The sequence below is a fragment of the Euprymna scolopes genome, chromosome 2, assembly GCF_053919585.1.
Source record: "Euprymna scolopes isolate OS-2025 chromosome 2, ASM5391958v1, whole genome shotgun sequence".
Classification (NCBI taxonomy): Eukaryota; Metazoa; Mollusca; class Cephalopoda; order Sepiida; family Sepiolidae; genus Euprymna; species Euprymna scolopes.
The window spans coordinates 190,604,002-190,625,980 of record NC_136483.1 but is presented as its reverse complement, the minus strand read 5'-3'; the positions used below and the strand labels follow the sequence as shown (position 1 = coordinate 190,625,980).

The 21,979-nt window shown below is 32.9% G+C and overlaps 2 protein-coding genes across 2 annotated transcripts in view; one reads left to right on the top strand and one right to left on the bottom strand.

Annotated features, from left to right (window-relative positions):
* The window catches only part of LOC145300047 (vacuolar protein sorting-associated protein 72 homolog), a 36,484-nt gene extending 34,112 nt beyond the window's left edge, over positions 1–2,372 (top strand). The window contains exon 7 of the mRNA XM_080144452.1: positions 1,440–2,372. Coding sequence (XP_080000578.1) covers positions 1,440–1,929 — 490 coding nt within the window. The 3' untranslated portion in view covers positions 1,930–2,372. The remainder of the gene's footprint in view (positions 1–1,439) is intronic.
* An 807-nt stretch (positions 2,373–3,179) lies between these two features.
* The window catches only part of LOC145300031 (meiosis-specific nuclear structural protein 1-like), a 47,640-nt gene continuing 28,840 nt past the window's right edge, over positions 3,180–21,979 (bottom strand). The window contains exons 6-11 of the mRNA XM_080144451.1: positions 21,107–21,323; positions 16,509–16,616; positions 10,577–10,699; positions 7,450–7,584; positions 4,067–4,192; positions 3,180–3,340 (exon numbers count right to left, since the gene is read on the bottom strand). Of these exons, the coding sequence (XP_080000577.1) occupies positions 3,242–3,340; positions 4,067–4,192; positions 7,450–7,584; positions 10,577–10,699; positions 16,509–16,616; positions 21,107–21,323 (808 nt within the window). The 3' untranslated portion in view covers positions 3,180–3,241. The remainder of the gene's footprint in view (positions 3,341–4,066; positions 4,193–7,449; positions 7,585–10,576; positions 10,700–16,508; positions 16,617–21,106; positions 21,324–21,979) is intronic.

Here is a 21,979-nt window from a genome sequence, read left to right as displayed (position 1 = left end):
TATATTTGTTTTTTTGACAACTTTTTCGAATCTATGTGAACGGTAATACAAACCCAAATTTAATGTAACTTGAAAATATTTAAAATACACGTGCGTACACTGCACAAGCACCCTTATTATTATCATAATAATAATAGTAATGATAATAAAAAAACTGGTGTAGATGACATCGACTGGCGCCACACCACACCAACTAGTTGTGAAGGGTCAAGGAGGATGGAAAGACCAAGGTGAGAGAATACTGACTAAATCTCCACTGGAAGTGTGCAGTTCAAATCTGGTACCTTGGGGAGGCATTTTGTCACCCAAACCCCAGGAAACATCAATGGCTGATGCCAACGAGAAATCAGTGACAACAGTTGTTGCGATAACATGCAATCATCTGTACAAGTGGTCAAGAAGTGGAGAACACTAGAAATCTGGGGAGACTTGTCGTCACTTGGTCTCCAAGGAACACCACAGGTTACTGCCAGTGAGCAATCACTGATGATGGCCTGTGAGACAACTAATACGTTACACATTTTGATGAAAAACATGGGGGAAAAAAATGGACATAGAAGAACAGAAAACCAAAACTTTAAATATAATTTCTGTATTTAAAGCAATAGTTATTTAAATATTTCAACATATAATCTTGTGGAGAAAATACAGCTTCCCAATAAGGGGCACTCTGGATAGGAACAAAAATAATCTGTCATGAAAGATTTCTCCTCCACCAACCGAGGACAGAAAAAGTAAAGTGTAGCATCAAAACAGATACTACACTGATCTTGTGGGTTTCCTTACTGCATCATTCAGACAAGATTGCCCTTATATAAATCTGGCTGTTCCCACAGTAGCTTATTTTTTAGTGGCAATATGCATAAAAAAAAGAACCTAAAACATCTTTCTATGTTTCTGATTTTTTGAGATAGCATTATTCACACCATGTTTTTTGACGATGTAACCTCTGACCTTTAGGTGTATCTTATCAAACTCTCATTCCGTTAGTCATGACTTTGTAGAAATCTTAAGTAAATACCAGCACTAAGGATTGAACCTTGAACTTCCAGAAGAATGTCACAAATAAATTTTGGGAACCTTAAATATACAATCTCACATAGGTGTGTGTGTGTGTGTATATATATATATATATATATATATATCACTACATATTATATGTGTGTGTGTATAAAATTAACATGAAAATGATTGGAGATTACATCGACTGAAACATTGTGCAGTCAAAATATTCTGAATAATACTGAAACAACCTTTTTTTTTTTTTACAAAATGAAATATGGTAGTGAAGGATTTTTCCAGAAATATTGAAAAAGAAAAAGGTGAATTGTTTATTTATTTTTTTTTTTACAAAATGAAATATGGTAGTGAAGGATTTTTCCAGAAATATTGAAAAAGAAAAAGGTGAATTGTTTATTTATTTTTTTTCCAATTTTCAGTGCTAATTCTCTGGCAATGAAAGAGGAACCGACAGATGAAGCAAGTGGAACGTCACCAAGCAAAGATGAAAATAATCCGCCCAAAAAATCCATCATAGGTCCAAAATGTTCTCGAACCTTTATTACATTCACAGACGACAAGAAATTCCGCGAGTGTTTTCCTCAAAACAAACCAAAATCAGCATCGTCAAATTCAAAGACTCTTTGTCCTGTCACCCGTCAACCAGCTCGATACATGGATCCGATCACACAGACGCCATATGCTACTCCTGCTGCCTTCAAGATTCTGCGGGAAGCATTGATTCAACAGCAAGAATTTCAAGCCGAACAAAAGCGGAGACCGCGCTCATCCACACAACAGGCTGTTTCAACGGCAACAACAATCTCTACATCCATTGCACCATCAGCTTTAACGACTACAACATCATCCATCGCTCAGTCTTTATCAGCCACACAAGTTGTCACCTCAGCAACAACTGTAGCCAGTTAACTCTTGTTGCCACCATCTTAACTGAACTCAACAAAACAAGATGTGTTTTCTGTTATTTGATACGAGGCTGCATGCAAAAATAGTTTAGCTATTAATTCAAACCATAACTTAAATGACAATTATTTAAGTTTTGAAAGGAACTCCTATCAACCATTTTTTTTTTTTTGTATTAACAATGAATGTGTAAAATGGCAGACTCTTAGATTACAAAATCTGAGAAAAAATTTGAAGCCTTCCAACTAATTGTCTACAAGAAAGTAATTTCTGATTTGAATTAAAATTTAAAGCCAAGTATTATGGTTTGCTTGTGCACCTAAATCAAAGGAAAACATTACTTTTCAAATTTTTTTTTTTTTTAATGAAATTAAAAAAAAAACAAAAAAAGATTTTTTTTCTCAATTTGTGTACTTAAATAAAAGTCATTTGTAATTTTTTCAAGAAAAGTTGTTTTATTTCATGTTCAGTCGATTGTAAAATTAGTAACTGAAATATTCTTCACGTGGCTTTTGTGGTAGTCGGTAACTTTCAGGGAATTTTGAACAGATGGTTTATAGATTATGACAAAAGAGGTCAGAGTATTAAAATAAGGACAAAAAAGTCCGGTGCTTATATAGATAGAATTGACAGATTGATTTTGTTTTTTAAATGTCATTTTAAGCAAAAACAACAGTGTTTATTTTATTCTTATGTCGAAAATAGTAATATATCCAAAAATTATAAAAGTTCATTGAGTAGAACAACTATTGTGTTTTTAGTAAAAAGTAAAAAAAAGTCCGCCATTAAAGTGTCGAAAAGGGAGATAAGTATGTTCCTTGTATTCACTATCTTTAAGGTGTTTACATCTAGGGAAATGCAATTTCCCCCAGTTTTATGTAAAAATTATTTTTAACTATAATTTTCTACTTGATGAATTTTCTTAATTTTTAATATATTATTTTCGACATGACAAGTAAGTACTGTTTTTGCTTAAAACGGCAAATTTAAAAAAAAATCAATCTGCCAACTCTATCTTAACAAGCGCTCAAAGTTCTTTTGAAAAACCAAACCACATAGAGAAAGTTCTACTGATGGTGTCACAAACAAAATACTCGCTACCAATTTGTCATGAGCCAGCACAGAAGTAGCAAGGCATAAGATACTCATGCACAATGAAGATAGCAAATAAAAGTACCCTCGATTAACAGAAAGGAAAAAAAAAAAAAATTCAGGAAATATTTTATGTAGACTATATACTTACTGGGTGGAGTTATTTAAAAAAAAAAAAAAAAAAAATTTTTTCCCCTAAAACCCCTTCAGGTACAAAACAAAGTTCTCATATCTCTTCAGAAAATGGATCTCTTTCTCTTTTACTGTAAACTTTCTTAAAGTCTTCTCCGAGCATATCGATATCTTCCTCGTCTCGGATTACTCCCTGAAAAAAGAAAAAAAAAGAAGTTATTTTAAAAATTTCCTCAAATATGAAGAGTATTTATCCTTGATTTTATGATTTCTGGTTGAATTTGATGACTCCATATTAAGTTGTGGCCAAAGTAATGAAATTCTTTTTTTCCTTTCAGGAAAATAATTTGTTGTTTTAAAACCCAGTCACAGTTAAGTTTAAAGAAAAAAAAAGATCGGGCATGGAAGAAAGATTAGCTTACATAAAAGAGGCATGCTTCCTAATCGAGTCATTTCTACGAAGATGTCGGGTATTTTTTGGGTTGAAATTTACTGTTAGAAATGCCATAAATACCCCCCCCCATCCCTTTTTAAAAAAAGTGTGGTAGAATATGCAATAACCTATTCTCATCAGTATTGGTGGCTAAGACAGTACTGCTTCCTACATTGTGACCAGACAGAAAAAACGTGCTGTCATGTTTAAATTTGCATAATATCTGTGGGTGAAATTATGCAATAAAACGATCAACGCTTGATGTTACAATGAATATTATCCCATGATATGAGTTTTCTAATTGGACTGCTAAAACTTGATACAAATAAACTTCAGTCTATGCATGACTTGTCCACCAAGTTTCAGTCATGAATGACCAACAGTCTTTGATTGTCATTCAATGGTTTGCTTGAAATATGCATCTCTGCATTTCAAACACAAATGCGCCAGATTTTTCAGTTCAGGAATAATTTAAAAGACACAAACCCTTGGTAAATATCCAATGAGTTTTGTTGCGTGTTCCTTCAGCAGTTTCTGGCGTTCTTCTTCAATGATGGCTTTCTTGAGTTCTTCAAGCTTTCGCAATTCACGTTGCATTTCATCTTCCTCATGCTAAAATAACAAAACAACAATCGAAATTAGAAATCACAAAAAGACGTTTAATTTCTGCTGCGCTAACAATAAAAGGAGGTGATGGGAATTGTACTCTTAACAGGTTGACAAGAAAGTTTTTACGGTTTTTATATTTTAAATTCACATGAAAATATCTTAACTCAAACAAAAATTTATTGATCAAACAATGCAAAACAAATTTATGCCAGTAATATAAACAATCTTGCATTCTGGTGGCGTTTTTGATATTGCTTTGGTTTTTGAAGCATTTATCACGCAGAAAGTTGTCACGATGCGTGAAAAAGTGGTAGTCAGTAGGTGAGAGGTCTGGAGAGTATGGCAGATGAGGCAGAGTTTTGTAACCAATTCGTTCAACTTGTGCAGGGCTTGTTTAGCAACGTGTGGTTGGATATTGAGCTAGAATTGGGTTTTTTCTGTTGACTAATGTTGGGTGTTATTTGTTGACTGTACTTCTCTGCTGTAATGGTTTCACCTGTATTCAAAAAACTGTAATGGTTGCAGACCACTAAACAGTCACCATGACCTTTTGGTGCAAGTCTGGTTTCAGGAAGTGTTATGGTGCTTCAACGGGTTGTTCTTGTTGCATAAAAGAAGGGAAGATGGCACTTCATTTCTTTTGATTGTCGTTCAATTCGTGAGGCACCCATTTATCAAGTTTTTTTTTTGTCTTTCCAATCTCTCTCAAATGGTTGGAAAGCATTGTATACATTAATGTCTAATTCAGAAGCAAGTTCTCAAACAGTTGTGCATGAATTTGCTTCGAATAAGGCCCTTAATTAATCCTTGTCAACATCTTACGGCCAACCAATATACGCATCATCATCAAGACTCGTCACCGCCACAAAATTTCTTAAACCACCATTGTGCTGTGTGATCAGTAGTTGTTTGAGCCAAACGTTTTGCTGATATCAACAGCTGTTTCAGCAGCTTTTTAGCCTAGCTTGAATTGAAATAAAAAAATTGTGCGAATTTGCTTTTTTTTTTTCATCTTGTGTTCAACATTCTAAATAAGACATAATTGTTTTAAAACGATTGAAATTTAAAGGATTACATAGAGTGAAAAACGCTCTTTAGAATGATATATAGAGTAAAGAAAACTTATTTGAAAATACATCAGTTCAAACCAAAATTACAAATTCTGCAAGAACCTTTTGATAATTGATTAGTTTCTATATACAATGCACATGATTATAATCTATATTAACAATATTCCCAGAATAATTTAAAAAGATTTTAAAGTGTTTTCAATAATTCTTTCAAAAAAAATAAATTAGATAAAACTAATTCCAATAATTCTTAATTAAAATAAAACTGAAAAATAAATTATTAAATAAAAAAAGAAAGATTGGAAAAGTGTAATATAAAAAAAAGTACATGCATAGGGGAGATATAAAGCATGAGAGAAAAAAAGCGAAGGAACTGATTTGCCTTGTCACTGCATCCGGTAGCAGCCATGCTGGAAGTTAGGAAGTATGTTAGCTGACTATAACCGGATTTAGAAAGTGAATTAGTTTGCAAGACATAAAACATGTCAACAAATGGCCATGTGGGACATCCTACCTTCTAGAAAACAAAATAAACAATGGCTCTAGGAATGTATGATTAATAATTGCTTTTTTTTTTTTTTTTTTTTTGAGTTAACTACATGTTGCATACAATATTTTATCAGTTTATTCCAACGCAGAAACCAGTCACAAAGGTGGTGTGATGCAACAAACATAGAAATTAAAACTACAAAGACGATCACAGAATACGAATATACAACAAAGTGAGGCCAGATATTCTGTTGCGGAACCAAGCTTGTAGAAAAGGTGGAGTGGAACAATCTGTCAGGAAATGAGCAGAAAATCAAATGTGCGACACTGAAAAGCAAATAACTAAGATGGAGCGGAGAGTCCAAAAATGTTTGGGGATAAAGAATTTTAATTAATGGCCTCTGATACTTGTAAAGAAGAAAAGAGCTAAAAAGAAATTAAAATGTTTGATTTTTTAAATTTTTTATTTGTTTTACCGTTTGATTCTTTTGACAACACCCCACCCCCAAGTGTTAGGAAGAAAAAAAAAAGATATATAAAAAAAAGAAAGAGGATATAACTTAATCAGCAGAACAAAGGTAAGGAACCCACAAAAAAAAATAGCTAAGATAGGATTGCTAATCAAGGTGTGTCGGGAAAAAGGTCAATATATTTAGAGTTAGTTTATGGTCAGTCTTAGGAGTTGCAATGAGTTTTGCAACAGTTTACAAACTGTTTTGGGTTTGTGACGATGGTTCGAATGAGATCAAAAGAGTTTTAGGAGATTGAGATGAGGTGACATCAACTGATAAACACGGCCTTGACAGAATATGAATGTGGGTGTTGCCATGTAGAAGGTCGGTGGTGTCACACACACACACACACAGAGTGAAACTGATATTTGCAGAATGTTTTGGAGTTTGTGTTTTTTGTTTTAGATTTTTAATTTTATACTTGTGAATCTATGCTTATCCCCCATGGCAGCTGCCAATGTGAAAGACAACGACAGAACCAGAAGAGAAAATGTCGGAAAAGAAAACCACAGAAACAGTGTTGGGGTTGGAGATTGTCGAGCAAGGGGGGATAGTATGTGTTATCACAATGGCATATTTTCAGATTATTTGATGCTGAAACAATTCATTGAACACAAATTGGTATTTTATATATAGCTAAGAAAGGGTTAGGGTTAATACTTACTGTGTAAGTAAATGCGATAGATCTATCACACACTTCCCCCTCTAATTTTAGTCCACATTTGATCAGTTTTTATAAACTGTAGGAAATTATGACCGCACTTGGTTATGAATCGCAAATATATGGATTCTTATATCTAAAAATCCAACCTAATTCAGTTTATTTCCCCCCAAAAAAGATTTATGACAAATAATGGCAAACATTTATCAACACAATCTGAGAAGAAACTTTTTCCATACAAAATGGTGTGAGCAAAATCCTCGTATAAGGGAGATAATCCAAAAAATACTAAACAGTGATTGGTTTAGCAGATCATGTGATTTAGTAGACAAGGATTTTGAAATAGTGAATCAGTTTGAAAGAAACATAACATGTTGACAGGTTTGGTCTCTTGCAAAGTAATTCATTATTTAAAATATTTTTCTCCTAAAGTAACAATATGCTTTATTGTGGGCGAATAAGGATAAAAAAAAAAAAAAAAAAAAAAAAAAAAATGAGGTCTTTTTTTTAGATTTATGCTTCACTTACCTTTGCACGGAGTCGTTTCAGTCGTTTTTCTTCAATCATCCGTTCAGCTTCTCTTCCATGTTCAAGCATCTTCATCCGACGTTTCTGGGCGTTCATCTGTTCAATGCGGTCATCTTCAGCAAATTTAGCCATCAACTACATCAATGCAAGCGAGAAAAACAAAAGTGGATCAATTTTATTTTTAAGATGCGAACATTTAATCTGCTCAATTTATCTGGTCTTTATCTGGGCTAAGAACAATTCTTCAAGCATCAGCTTAAGGTTAAAATTAGATATAATCAAAAAAAGCTTAGATAACATTACGAGGTACCTTCAATAAGTTTCCAGACTTTTAAATTGTCGCAGACTCTTGAAAATTCTGTATGTTTTTGTTATATAACAAAAACATACAGAATTTTCATCTTAGAGCTTATGAGATAATTGACCAATTTTTATAATTTCAGATTCAAATGAACAGCTACAGCAGGAATTGGAAAACACCCTACTAAAGCCTGATTGTCACAGCTAGTGAATTTTAAAAAATGCAATCTGGACGTGAGGACATTTTGGAAGAACGATATGCAATAAAATTCTGTCTTAAACTTGGATAAAATGCCACAGAAATATATGGAATGCTTCAGACTGCTTTTGGACCCTCGTGCATGAATCAAGTATCAGTTTTTGAGTGGCATAAGAGATTCAAAGAAGGCAAGGTTTTTGTGAGAGATGATGAGAGATGTAAGAGGAGTAAAAAAAGTCAGAACACCAAAGTTAATTGATCAAATAAAGATAAGAACTATTGTGTGTCTATAGAAACAATGAGTGCAGTTTGATATCACTTTGGGAATTGTACATGCAATCATTTGCAAGGAACTGAAGTTGTGGAAAACTTGCGTGAAGTTTGTCCCAAGGGTGCTCAGAGAAAATCAGAAAGAAAGACATTGTCATGGGCATCAAGACAGTTCCTCACCCTTCCTATAGTCCAGACCGTACTCCCTCTGACTTTTGGTTATTACCTAAGCTCATGGAAAACCTTAGAAGCTGCTATTATGAGATAATTGAGAAAATGAAAGAGGCTGTGATGAGGGTCATTGACACACTCACAAAAAGGACAACCACGGTGCCTTCAAGAAATTGTTGCAATAGCACAAGTGCATTGCGACCGGAGTTGATTACTTTGAAGGGGGCTACAGTTTCATGTGTCTACTATCAATAAAAGTGCTTATACAAAAAAAGTCTGGAAACTTATTGAAAGCACTTGTACAGCTGGCAACCTGGCATTGATCGGTTGAACAATATGCTTAAACATGATATTTTTATTTATGTAGATTGCGTATGTATTATTATAGAATCAATCCCCTATTGATTATTATATATTATGAGGAATAATTTGCCTGGTAGAATAATTTGCAAAGAAATTTAAAAAATAATAATGATCATGTCATTCATACAATTCCGTCTGTGTTTGTTTACAATATCACATATGATGATGATGAATACCCTCGAAAAGTCACTTCTGATTAATATTTAGTTTTTAAAATATGCAAATGAAGGAAATTTGCGATGATTTTAAATTTTATTGTAAATTGAACTCATAAGAAAAAATTAAAATAAAATGGTGAGGTAGACCAAGGCCTGAACAGGGGATCATTCAATCTGTAGTCGAATGCCTTACCACTAAGCTATATTTCCAGATTAAAAGAAATCTGTTTTTAAAGAAGAAATGATTTTATTATTTCGCTTGCCGGTGTAACGTAAAATATTCCCCTGTAAAAATTATTCTTTTTTATCTATAAGACAGAAAAGCTATTTTTAAAATCAAATTTTTTTGATTTCCGATACTTATCGGATGAATTTCTGTACAAAACATATCTAAGAACACTGTCAGACATATAAATTAGCTTGCAAAATATTTGCAAAATATAGGCTCAGTCATTTCAGAACCTATGAGGAAAGAACTCGCACAAACAAAGTGACGTTTATATAATCGTAGAGATAGAGATTTAACAAGCGGTGAATACAATTTCTAATGTCGTTCATAAACAAAAGATGCATTCGTTCTTTGAATAAATATTTTTTTCTAATATTCATTTTATATCCTTGAAGATATTTTTCAATCAAGTAGTCCATCCAGTAAATGTGATATTTTGTTGATTGCCAAAGTGAAAAATGATTAAAAAATAAAGCTTGGATAAATATGTTAAAATGTGTCACGTTAAGAATAGAATAAACAGAGGATGACACCCACCCACACCCAAGGTAGCTTCGTACTTATTTTTTAAATGGAATATACTTTTTATTTTATTTGCAAATAATTCAATGTGTATTACCTGTTGTGTTCAGGTTTTTTGGGGGAGTGGGGAGGGCATCCTTCCAAGCCTTAACTTCTTTAGGAAGTTGGGATCTATGGATGATCGCCTAAAGCACCCTCACCAGGTAATGCTGATAAAACCGATTATGGCTATTTTTGCTCATATAGAGTGCTGCCCTGCCCTTTTGGGGTATGATGAGAGTGGGGCTGTTTTTTCACTAAGAATTGACCTTGTACCTAACTTTGCCGTCTCGGGAGGAGAGGGTAAACAAACTGCTCTTTCAAACTGAAGCATGACCATCAGACAAAGCCTCTTACACGCAAAGAACAGAAACAAACAGAATTTGTCACCTGCATGTGTATTGTCACAGCAGCAGGCATGACTCCAAAATTCCCTGACAATTTCCACTTTGCTTGTGAAGAGTTTGAGTAATCATTTTTTTTTTTACATAAACATTTCATTTTTTGGTGCTTCTGCAGAATAGGTACTGCATTATCATTGGCATATTTTGAACAGGTTACGTACATTGCCAGAAGGTACCAAAATGCTTAACCATTAAAATTACAGCAACTGACAATTGGCAAATGATATCTTTTGTTTATTAAATTATTAGGTGAACATAGAGAATAATTAACTCCATGTTAAGAATGGCTTTCTAAATAACTTTATTTCAGCACAGTCCAAAAACTGCATAAGTACTTTCTTTGAAATTACTATATCATGATCATTTTAGATTATAATTATATATTTTTTCTTAATTTTTAATGATTTGTTTACATTTTAAACATTGTCCATCATTTTCACACACACACAAAAAGAAAGTTTTTGTTTGATACCATTTCTCGTAATTGGTTGTCTTCTTCCTTGCGTGCTTTCCTTTGGGCAGCCCTCAAAGCTAATTGTTGTTGATTAATTTCTTGTAATTCTATCCGCTGGCGAAGTTTCTTCTCCAAATTGTCCTGCAAGACATTCAAAAGAAAAATCATACAGTTATAAAACTAATCCAAATATTTTACAAACAAATGATATCACTGTTTCTTCGTTTTAAATCTGACCGACGATTAAATACATGATTATCCCTTCTGCTTCACTCCAGAAAAATTTCTCAGAATTTTCACTGATTCCCAGGTGACATTTAAAAAAAAAAAAAAATCTTTCAAAATTTTATTAATTGCTTCATGTGTCAAAGCATGTTCTCAGACTTTACCTCCAAAATGTAAAATTATAAAAAGTAAAAAACGATAATATGGAGTTCAATGGTGGGTGTAGAACAAGAGACAGTTCTTCATTCATTGCCAGGCAATGCTGGATATTCTTGCTAGTTCACTATAAGAAAACAGACGTTTAAATTTAGAAATTCAAATATAATTATAATAGGACCTTGAAGCAAAAAACAAAGCTAGTTAAGGAGAATACAAAATATGTAAAAAATAATTGAACTTTTGATTTTTATTATCTGTGTTATTCTCACTCCTTATCTTGAGGGTTATTCTGAAAAGGTTTTGGTTGATCCAACTTTTGGTCTACCTTCAGTTATATCTTGTTGAACTTGAGAATCTGCATGAACCTTTGAATCGAACCTTTGATTTTCCAAAACTGCTTATTTGTGGAGAACTGCAGGGTTGCTTCCCAGCTTACTATAACATGGTTGTTTTCAAGTCCAACATACCAAAGCTTCTTTTCTCAGGTTGCTTGACTTTGGAATCCCTTCCCTACTCCTTGTTTCTCTGACTGTACCAACATGTAGAAATTTAAGTGCAATGTGTACCAACATGTAGAAATGTAAGTGCAATGTGTACAAACATCTTGTTTCATAACTTAGAATACCTCCTATAAATCTGACCTCGAATCACAGTAGTGTCTTATGTCTTGATTGCAATATAAATTGCTTGGAATGAATTAAAGTACAAAAAAGGGAGGGTGGGGGACAGATAATATGATACTATCGCTTCCCCGGGAGGGTTACTTGGTTGAGGAACGTCTTGGGAACGCAACCAGCTCCCCGGGGAATAAACGACATCCAACGATATACAAACGATAGGCATATGTTGGAAACATCAACAAAAACGGTTCGATATGTCGTTGGCTATAACTGTCTGGCATGGGTCGCTTTTTCATTGTGTTGTTACAGGCATCTTCCCATCGTCGGCATTAATGGTATGCTTAAATCGAACGCTTGTACAAAAATAGCGTACAAATGCATTTTTATAAAAATATATATAATTTATTTAAGATTTAACAATCAGGAGCATATTTAGTCGACCCATTATGTGCACACCAAACTACTCTCTCCTCCGTGTATGGGGTGCAAGCTTCAACTGTTTTTACAATACAATCATATTTCAATTCTCTCTTTCAATGAAGAAAGAGAGAGAAAGGGAGTGAATGAGAGAAAGAGAGAGAGAGAGAGAGGGACATAACAAGAGAAAAGGTATATTCATACAGGTTAAACATTGTTTTGTTTTCGAATGCCTCGATGATGCGTTCCCCGGCTTTGACCTTTCAATTTCTAAGGTCTTATATCGTTTTGCCTTGGTTCAATATTATAAACAAACTGTCATTCTTGGCTTGAGTTATAGCAGAACATTTTCAAAATCACAAACACCTGTTTAACACATTTGCGCTGCACAAGTGCAGATCAAGTTAGGCACAAGGTTCATTAATGTAGAAGCCTCCAGCTCCCTCAAAAGAGGCTACGTCATTGTGCCACAATAATACAATATATAAAAGGTAGTTACCTGTGTGTATGTGTGTTTGTATGTCCAGCTAAAAGATGAAAACGACAACAACACCAACAAAGTTAGTATTTTTTTGATTGGTGTTGCCCCAGATGAATATTATTAAAAATTTAGAAAATTTATCCATTCGTTAACCCGACAGATATTGTCAGGAGGGATCTAAACCTGTCATTAAGACTCGCATTAGCGGTTCATCAGGAATTTATTTATGTTGGACTTGAAGACATCCAGGTTGTAGTCAGGTGGGAAGCAAGCAAACGGAACAGAGTTCCACAGGCATGCAGTTCTAAGAAAGAAGCTTTTGTCATGGAATCTACAAAGCTTCTTTCTTAGAACTGCACGCTCCCTTAAGTAGACACTTTTATTAAACCCCCACACTAACGTACTGTACATGCAATAACCCTTATCCCTGAGTGGCTTCCGGGCCTTGATAAATGGCGATCACCTTGTAAAAAAAAAAAAAAAAAAAAAAAAATTCTTATATCAGCTTGTGCTAAGAAATGTCGACACAGAAGTAATTGTTAACAAGACAGTGTTGTTCCTTTGAATAAAAGTTCTTTTCTATTGATTATTTATTAATTATGAATAGGAATCAAATAAAAAATACCTTGTTTGTTTTAAACAAGATTCACCCTGGAAATCAAATCATATTGACGTTGACAAAAGAGAAATTAACACTTAGCATGTTTTAGTTTTAACATAGACACGAGAGAGAGCCTTTGTCTTTTATTTACATTTTGACACAAAGAGAAAAAATGCACATAATCACTCGTTTATATATAAACAAAGGGAAGTAATTGTAAGTTACTCAACAAAGCATAGGTCAGTGAAAAATATGCATACATCTGAAGCTAACAAAAGTGAGACAACTTTTACAGCATTAAAATCTATGTTCAACATTGATAATTTACAACATTTTATTCCAGCTGGATGCTTTACTATGACTATGTGCTGAAATCAAACATTAATTCCAGACAAGACGTATAGGATGAAAAAGGGATGAATTAGGTTTTAAGAACCCAAGAAAATAAGCAAAATGTAAAAGACGACTTTGGATCTACACTGGTTTCTTATGATTGACTTGTGAGTAGCAATATCACACCATTTTTTTTCTTTAGATCGAATAAACTCAAATCAAACATTATTGAAAAGAGGATAAAAAAACAAAAAAAATATTATCTTTAGTTTTTTTTAAATCAGCCCATTAGAACTGGAGTTATGACCACTCAAAGTATCAAAAAATGTGTGGTTCACTGGACATTTTGCCTCAAGTCAGTCCTATTCAAATGCATATAAGCTTGTGACTGAAAATGGTAGAAAATTTGCACAATTTACAGACTAACCCATTTTTAAAAAACTGTATCTTCGGATCTTTTTAAGGCATTATGATGAAATTTTGAACGTATAATACCATGAAGGTTCAGTTGACTTTATGACCATATCACTTGGTAACTTGCATACTAATTAGCATATTTCAGCTTCATTTTAATGGTTTTCAGTAGAAACATCATAAAAACAGCCAAGAAAAATGGTAAGTAAAGCTTTACAATCATAGGAAGTATTATTTTGATGGACATTATCATTTGTCATTATCACATAATATAAAAATCCGAGATGGCGACCGAGAAATCCAAGATGACCACTACGATATGGTTCAAAGAAATTAACAAAATATGGTTCGTAGCATATCAAATTGAAGGAAATTTTGTACAGATCAAAATTATGTTTTCAAGTACATTAAACTAATTAATATACTAATTAGCATAATAAAGTTTCATTTTCTAAGCTTCAAGTAGAAACATCATAAAAGCAGCTAAGAAAAAATTGCGAAATAAGGTTTTATCATGCAAAATATTATTGTGATGGACATTATCATTTGTCATCATTACACTGTGGAAAATCCAAGATGGTCATCACAACACGATTCCAAGAAATTATTAACATATGTCTTGTAGCATATGAAATGAAAAGAAATTTGTACAGATTACAATTATGTTTTCAAGTACATTAAACTAATTAGAATAATTAAATTTCATTTTAACGGTTTCAAGTTACCATAACAATTATCGAGTGGGTCTCTACCACTATTCTGTATAATTTTTTATTTTGAAGTCATTCTCAAGACTTCAGACATCGTGCCCATTTTTTCTTGTTCTCATGTAATGTTCAAAAATACTTGTTTTTTGAACAGAATAAACATTTACAACACCAAAAAATTATTGAAGTAGATAGAAGAGTAACTTGCCTTTGGTAACATTTATTTGTTATATATTTGTTTTTTGACCACTTTTTCATACCTCTGTGGATTGTAAAACAAACCCAATAAATGTTGTTATAGGCAAAGGAAGTTATTTTTTTTTACTTACTTTGTAGTGTGCTAAGGAGTGGTTTGCGTGTTTTAACTCATTTAAAAGCGTTTTTTACCTAAGTAAAAAAAAAAAATGGTCATTGTCTTAAATTAATATATTCATTATTAAATAGCGTTTGAACACAGTTTTTATCTTTACTTATATGTGTACTACAAAGCATCAACTTTGAGATATTTAACTTTTGACTGGAAAGATGTACGTGTTGTGTTCAAATTCTGTACCAAAGAGAATTCTTTCCCTGGTTAGCTAAAACAACTAGAAATATCGTCAACGGGTACAACTTCCACTTCGAGTATTTAAGTGAACACACCCCAACTGCTTATTAGCAAAAAGTGATCTACCGCCAGTAGGCATGCTATGCTAGCATATTTCATCATTAATAGTTGGATTTAAATTGAGATTTCTTCGAATATACAAATCACAACAAAAATATTAAAATACCATTTTAAAGTAAATTTTATTGTGAATCCAGTTATATAAGTTTTATTTTGATGGACGTAGGAGAAATGTACTTATTACTGATTTAAAAACTATGAGTAGCGGTGTGCGCCTTGTCCAGTGCTGAACGTCATTATAGTGTCTGGTATTGCTAGTGTGAGCACTATAAACATATGGGTAATAATCGGAGTTGTTTTATTTTTCATAATAAGATTGATTTTTGATATGGGGAAAAATTTATTTTGAAAAAAAAAAAAAAAAAAAAAAAAGAGGGATAGTATACAATTTAATTTTTGGTGCATGTTAAAAAAATAAAACGTTTTAATAATCAAATGAATCATTGTCCTTATTTGTAATTTGAAAACAAGAATTTAGGACGCTTAAAGCATACACAACGTGAAAATAGTATCTTCAGTTTTGACAAATAAAGACATGATTCGTTTGTTTATTAAAACATTAAAAAACAAAAACAAAACAAGCTGAGCATGCAGGGTGAAAAATTTACTTTCACCTTGACTAATGTTTGTGCAAGATATCAAAAAAATCCAAGTGGTTATTGAGAAAAGTGCGAACAAATGAGTGGATGACCAATTTTGGGGCAATTTTACCATTATAATGCCCCCTAGGGGAGCAACCAGAGTTATCCCTGAAAATACGTTTTGACAAAAATTTACTTTCACCATGACTAATGTTTGTGCAAATTTTTTTTGAAAAATCTAAGGTGTGGTTATTGAGAATAGTGCAAACAGACGAATGGGAGTGAATTACTAGGTCTAATCCTTCCTTTGTTGGGGGACCAACAATATTTAATATAAATATTTAGTATCCCTCCATTTTTGTTTGAAAATAAATCTTTTTCTATACTAAAAATGATGAAAAAGAAAAATTGAGATTTATTATCTCTTTGTAGTGTGCTAAGGTCAACCAGAAGTTACCACTCTAAACCAAAAGTTATCTCTTATATTTTGCTTATTTTTGAGGGTCCTTGAATCCTAATTGATCCTTTAAAAATAATCTTTGCTCAATAATTACAGAAAGACAAAAGCATTGTTTTTCCTTTTAGATTCCTTGTCACTGAAATTCGATTTTCGTGCAGCATATAAACAAAAAAAAATTACATCCCTGCAAATGTTTTTTCTTTTTATCTATTAAATAAATATAAAAATTAATATTACATAAATAATTAAAAAAAAAAAAAAAAAAAAAATCAAATAAAAACTTGCCATTTCTTCTTGTCTGTTTTTCTCTTCTTGTTCTTCAAGACAAAGTTCCAGGCGGATCTTTTCCAATTCTTCACGTTCACGTTCTTCACGAGAAATTTGTTCAGAAAGCTGAAAAACAGAAATTAAGAATATATTAAAATAAAAAAAAAATAAAATAAAATAAAAACTATAATCGGTAATTTTATAGATAGTAGTAATTAAATTCAAGGAAAAAAAAATGTGCAATTAATTTTATTCTGATTCTTAATTTCGTTGTAATTGTTAAACTATGGTTACTAGCTGAGGCCAATAAGAGAGTTGTATTTTTTCTGGCACGATTTACAGGATTTAAGATGCATTCTAGTTGTGCATGCAGATAACTTTATTGTTTGAGAAAATGATTCTCATCAGGTTGAAAAGAATCCTGCAAATTAGCAAAGAGTTTTGCAATTTCTTCAAATATTTCAGTTTGTATTAATCACACCTTAACTCTTCACATTCTGTTGAACATTTTGTAAGTTTAGAACCTCAATCCTGTAAAAATAACGTTGTGGTTGTGGAATGGGACCACTTGCAATAGCCATACTGAATAATGTGCTGTATCGTTACAAGAGACATTATAATCAATACACTGATCCCAACAAGCACAATGACCTGACGATCGATACATTGATCTTGACGTCACTTATCTGTTTGTTGTTTCATGTGCCTCTGGAACTTTCTTCTGGATAAATGTGCAATGGTATATTAGTATATTATAAAAGATATAAATGAAAATATTGACCCCCCCCCCATTGTTTTACTATCAATACATTTAAACAGAAAAAAACTAAATGAAAAGAATACATATAAGATTGCTAGGTTACTGACTCATTTACATATTAGTTAAAATTATGTGCAAAAGTTATAAATGGAACTAAATGAGCATAATGTATGTCTCTGACGATGGACATAAGAAAGAGTTAATTATGGATTTAACAAGAATAAATTATATGCACAAACAGTTAATATCTTTCTCTGCCAATTGAAGACAAAGAGATGTCGGATTTTCATTAGATGAACAATATGAATTTGCCAGAAAAAAAAAAAATAAGTGAAAATTTTTTATCACGTTCAAATGGTTATTTCTCATCTGTATAGAGATGCCACTCATAATTTAGAAGGATGAACTTGATTTATGCTTTCAAACTTTAATTTCAGAAAACCGTGTATTTATATATTTATCCTGGTAACTGTCATAATCTATATATAAAGTAAAATCAATTTTTCTGACATATTTTATGATTTATAGTATTTTTATTACAAGGTATATAAATATTCAATTTAGCATTATTTTGATTTTCTGCATTTTGTACATTCGCTGCGGACCAGGTTCTTTAACCTTACAGTGACACACTACAGAACTCCAGTTAAATCAGATATAAACACTTTTTTCCCCTCAAAAATATTGTGATATATTCACACTTACATCTCTACAGAATGAAAGGAAAACAAAGCAATATTGGGTTGGTGCATTTGCTACTAGTCTCTCACTCCTGGACAGGGTCCAAAAGAGAGTCATCAACTTAATAGGTCCCGAACTGTCATCTAAACTTCAGCTCTTGTCCCACCAATTTTTTTTTTTTTTTTTTTTTTTTTTTTACAAAGGCATCACCACATTATCAAGGCCCAGAGGCCACTCAAGGATAAGGGTTAAAGAGTGTACAGTAGAAATTGGTCAATATAGTAATCATTAGTAATGAAAATTTGGTAAATTTAATAACTTATATGGAACGGCTCATCAAGAACTTATTTACGTTAGACTTGAACACATCCATATTGTAGTCAGCCGGAAAGCAGGAAAACGGAAGACAATTCCACAGGCGTGCAGTTCTAAGAAAGAAGCTTTGTTCATGGAATCTACGTTTAGGTTTAGGCACAGATAAAGAGTGGGGGAAATTATTGATAGTGTTTACAGCTAGACGAGTGTTTCTTGTGAAAGTTTGGCGAGGGGGGACCATAGATTGAAGCTCAGTTGAACACTTTCCATGAAAATAACGATACATCAGAGACAAACTCGCAACATCTCTTCTGTGAGATAGAGGTTGCAAGGAGGAGAAAAGGACATCTCCTACGAGGCTACGAAGTCTATTTTGAACTCTATCAAGGCAGGACAAGTCCTTTCTAGCAGCTCCTGCCCAGATGTGGCAACAGTATTCCATCCTTGGACGTACCTGGCTCTTATATAGGTAGAGAATAGCATCAGCAGTGAGATATCTACTGGATCAATAGAAAGATCCCACCATTTTTCCAGCGGCCTTGGCAGCAGATTTGATATACGTGTTCCATTTAAGATCAGGAGTAATGGTCAAGCCCAGAAGCTTGTCAAAACTTGAGGCCTCCTCAAGACGAGAGCCATTCATTTCAATTGATGACAAATGTGGATTAGAATGTTGATGATGTAAAGAGAGAAGCTTGGTTTTAGATGCATTAAAAGTAACCAGCCACTCCTTTCCCCATTGTACTACATGCTCAAGATCAGAGGAGAGAGAATTGGAGAGAACTTGGTCGTTTACTGTCTTAGATGTGCTACCATAAATGGTAGTGTCGTCAGCATAAATGTCTACAAATGATGTAAGGATATGATTTGGAAGATCATTAATGTAGATCAGGAAAAGAGTTGGGCCCAGGATGGATCCCTGAGGGACACCGGCATTAATACTGTGAGCTTCTGATTTTTGCCCCTCAACTACTACTTTTGGAATGTTGCATCCCTCTGCCTGTTTTACAAGTATTTTAATGGTGGATGCTCTGACGAACTACAAACCTTTGTTCCCCCTCAACGTAAATACCCCCGACAAACAGCGAAGTTCCACCCCTACACAGTTGAGATCCCTAGATGTAAGAAAGCCTTTTACTCTAATAGCTTCTTCCCCAGAACTGCAAGACTTTGGAATTCTCTTCTGATTTCCTGCTTCCCCAACTGTACTGACATACAGAAGTTAAAGTGTAATGTGAACAAACATCTTGCTCCTAAACTCCCTACATAGTACCTCTGGAACTTAGGTCCCTGATAGTAGCTCCCTACTACATTAATGTAGCCCTTGCTACATCAAAGTGGCAATGTGCCTTGTTTGGGGTGAAAATGTAATTAAAAAAAAAAATTCTCTCTCTCTCTCTCTCTATATATATATATATATATATATATATATATATATATATATATATATATATATATATATATATATACTCCTATAAATTTGCTTTTTTTTGTGTATTAATATTCATATTAAAAAGTCTTTTTTCTATTTATTTAAAAAAAAAATACAACTTTGTTATATATGGGTCATGGAATTGCATTCATCTGCAAAAGATCTAGCTAATTTGCATATTCTTTTAAACATTCATTTTAATTCCCTATTAGTTTTTTTGGTTTTCTTATAGGCTGATCATCTTTAGTTAATTATTACGTGTAATTATATTCTTGCAGATATTATACATGATTTATACTCGTGTAATATTATAATAAAAAGAGTATAGTAAACACAAACCTCTTTCTATATATATTTATGTATGTGTATATATTTTTATTTAAAAAATGTTGCCTACCAAACTCCTGTCAGTTTTTGGTCTATAAACATGAAACTTCATATATAGAGTATTCAAACTCATGCAAAAGTTTATATTTGGGTTTTAGCTGAGAAAAAATCAGTGCAAAAATGTGAAAATTAAAAAAATGAAATTTGCCAGGTGAAGGCCGAATGACGGCATTACGAATATGCATGCATAACATAATAGCTATTTATTCATGCTTTAATTTTTAGCTTTCCAATAAACTTGTCTTCTGAGTACAGTCATTAATGTCAAAGGAAAAGTAAATCATAAACTAAACGTTTTGATTTCAATACTCGGTGGTGGTGAGCAAGTCATTTTTTTTGTAAAACTTTTTAAATCATTACTATGTATTGGGTCCAGTATAATCTATAATATAAATTTCAACTGTCTATTTAAATGTATGTAAGAATGTATGTATGTTTGTATGTCTCACAAAAATTTTCAACAAAGACGACGGATTTTATTTTCATTGCAGACCATTATCCTCATCTTTTCATAGTTGTTTTACGACGTTTCGCCTAACTACTCCTCTGGCCTTTGTCAGATGGTAACCGCGACGGATAAGAACTCTGAATCTCCTGATTGCATTCACTGCAATTACTGCCATCTATAGTTGTTGTCGTCTCACCACGTTTTTGGCCAAGTAAGCCTCTGTCCGGCTTTGGGTAGGATTGAAACCGCTATCTTCAGACAATTCTCAACTGGAACCTTAGAGATTCAACATCCCCAAAAGAAAAACAACTATAAAAGATGAGGATAATAGTCTGCCATAAAAATAAAATTAATAAATAATACTCATCTCAATAATGAATTCCAATAAAATAATATAAAGACGATGGATTTTCACAATCTTATTTTCTGCGGACAAACGTATAAAACATTTTATGATGATCATAGCTGTGAAGAAATCTGTCATTATGAATTGCGAATGCAAGTGGAAATCTTTTAAAGAATTATTTCGAACTATGGATATTGGAAGTGACAAAACAAGTGTCTTAATCACAGACATTGCTCAAAATACTAACCATTTGATACGTCTTGTAGAAACCGGCTGCACGTTCAGCTTTTTGTCGTTTCAGTTCCTGCTTGCGTTCCGTCTGCAAATTAGCATATTTCATGAGATTTGCATTTTCTTCTTCAATTTTCAACCTTTCTTGTTCTTTCCAGTTTTGTCTTGCTTCCAAAAATTCTGCGATGTATGCCTGCGTTTCCTGTTGCTTGGCCATCTGCCGCTCACGTTCCCTGACGAAAAGATAAAGCATTAGATACTTTTGTTTAGATTTATTGAAATGAGGTCAGGTTTGACACTTTTCAGGAACACCAGTCAAATATCTCATTTATATACTGCTAAAACTGCAGATTTTGTCATCTTGCTAGTCACCATGCACACTGGATGATGTTTCACAAGGTGAATGGCATAAATAAATGTTGAATGATAAATGAAGGGAAATGACAAAATGATTGAGAGGAGAAAGAGCGAATAAAAACATACTTATTGTCAGGATAAAAATATACATATACAGGACATTTCAAAATGATAAAAATGTACTCACACTTCACATGATAATAAAACCTTTATGAATATAGATTGAATACAGAAGACAAGCATAACTGAAGAATCATTTCCTAAGCTCATTTTGTGGATAGTAGGATGCAACTCAATGTTTTGATAATCAAAAACTTGAAAAATCAAATCATAAAAGAGGTTATCGCAAATTATCATATGAGAAAGCCCGAGATGTAACTATAGACGCTTAAAATTGATGGATCAGGTCTTGAAAGGAATTATGAAAATAATTGTGCAGCAAATAACAATGAAATACAATTTGGTTTTATGCATAGGCAATATCGATGCTATATGTAGTATCTTGAAGCAAATTTAGAAGTATGTAGATCAC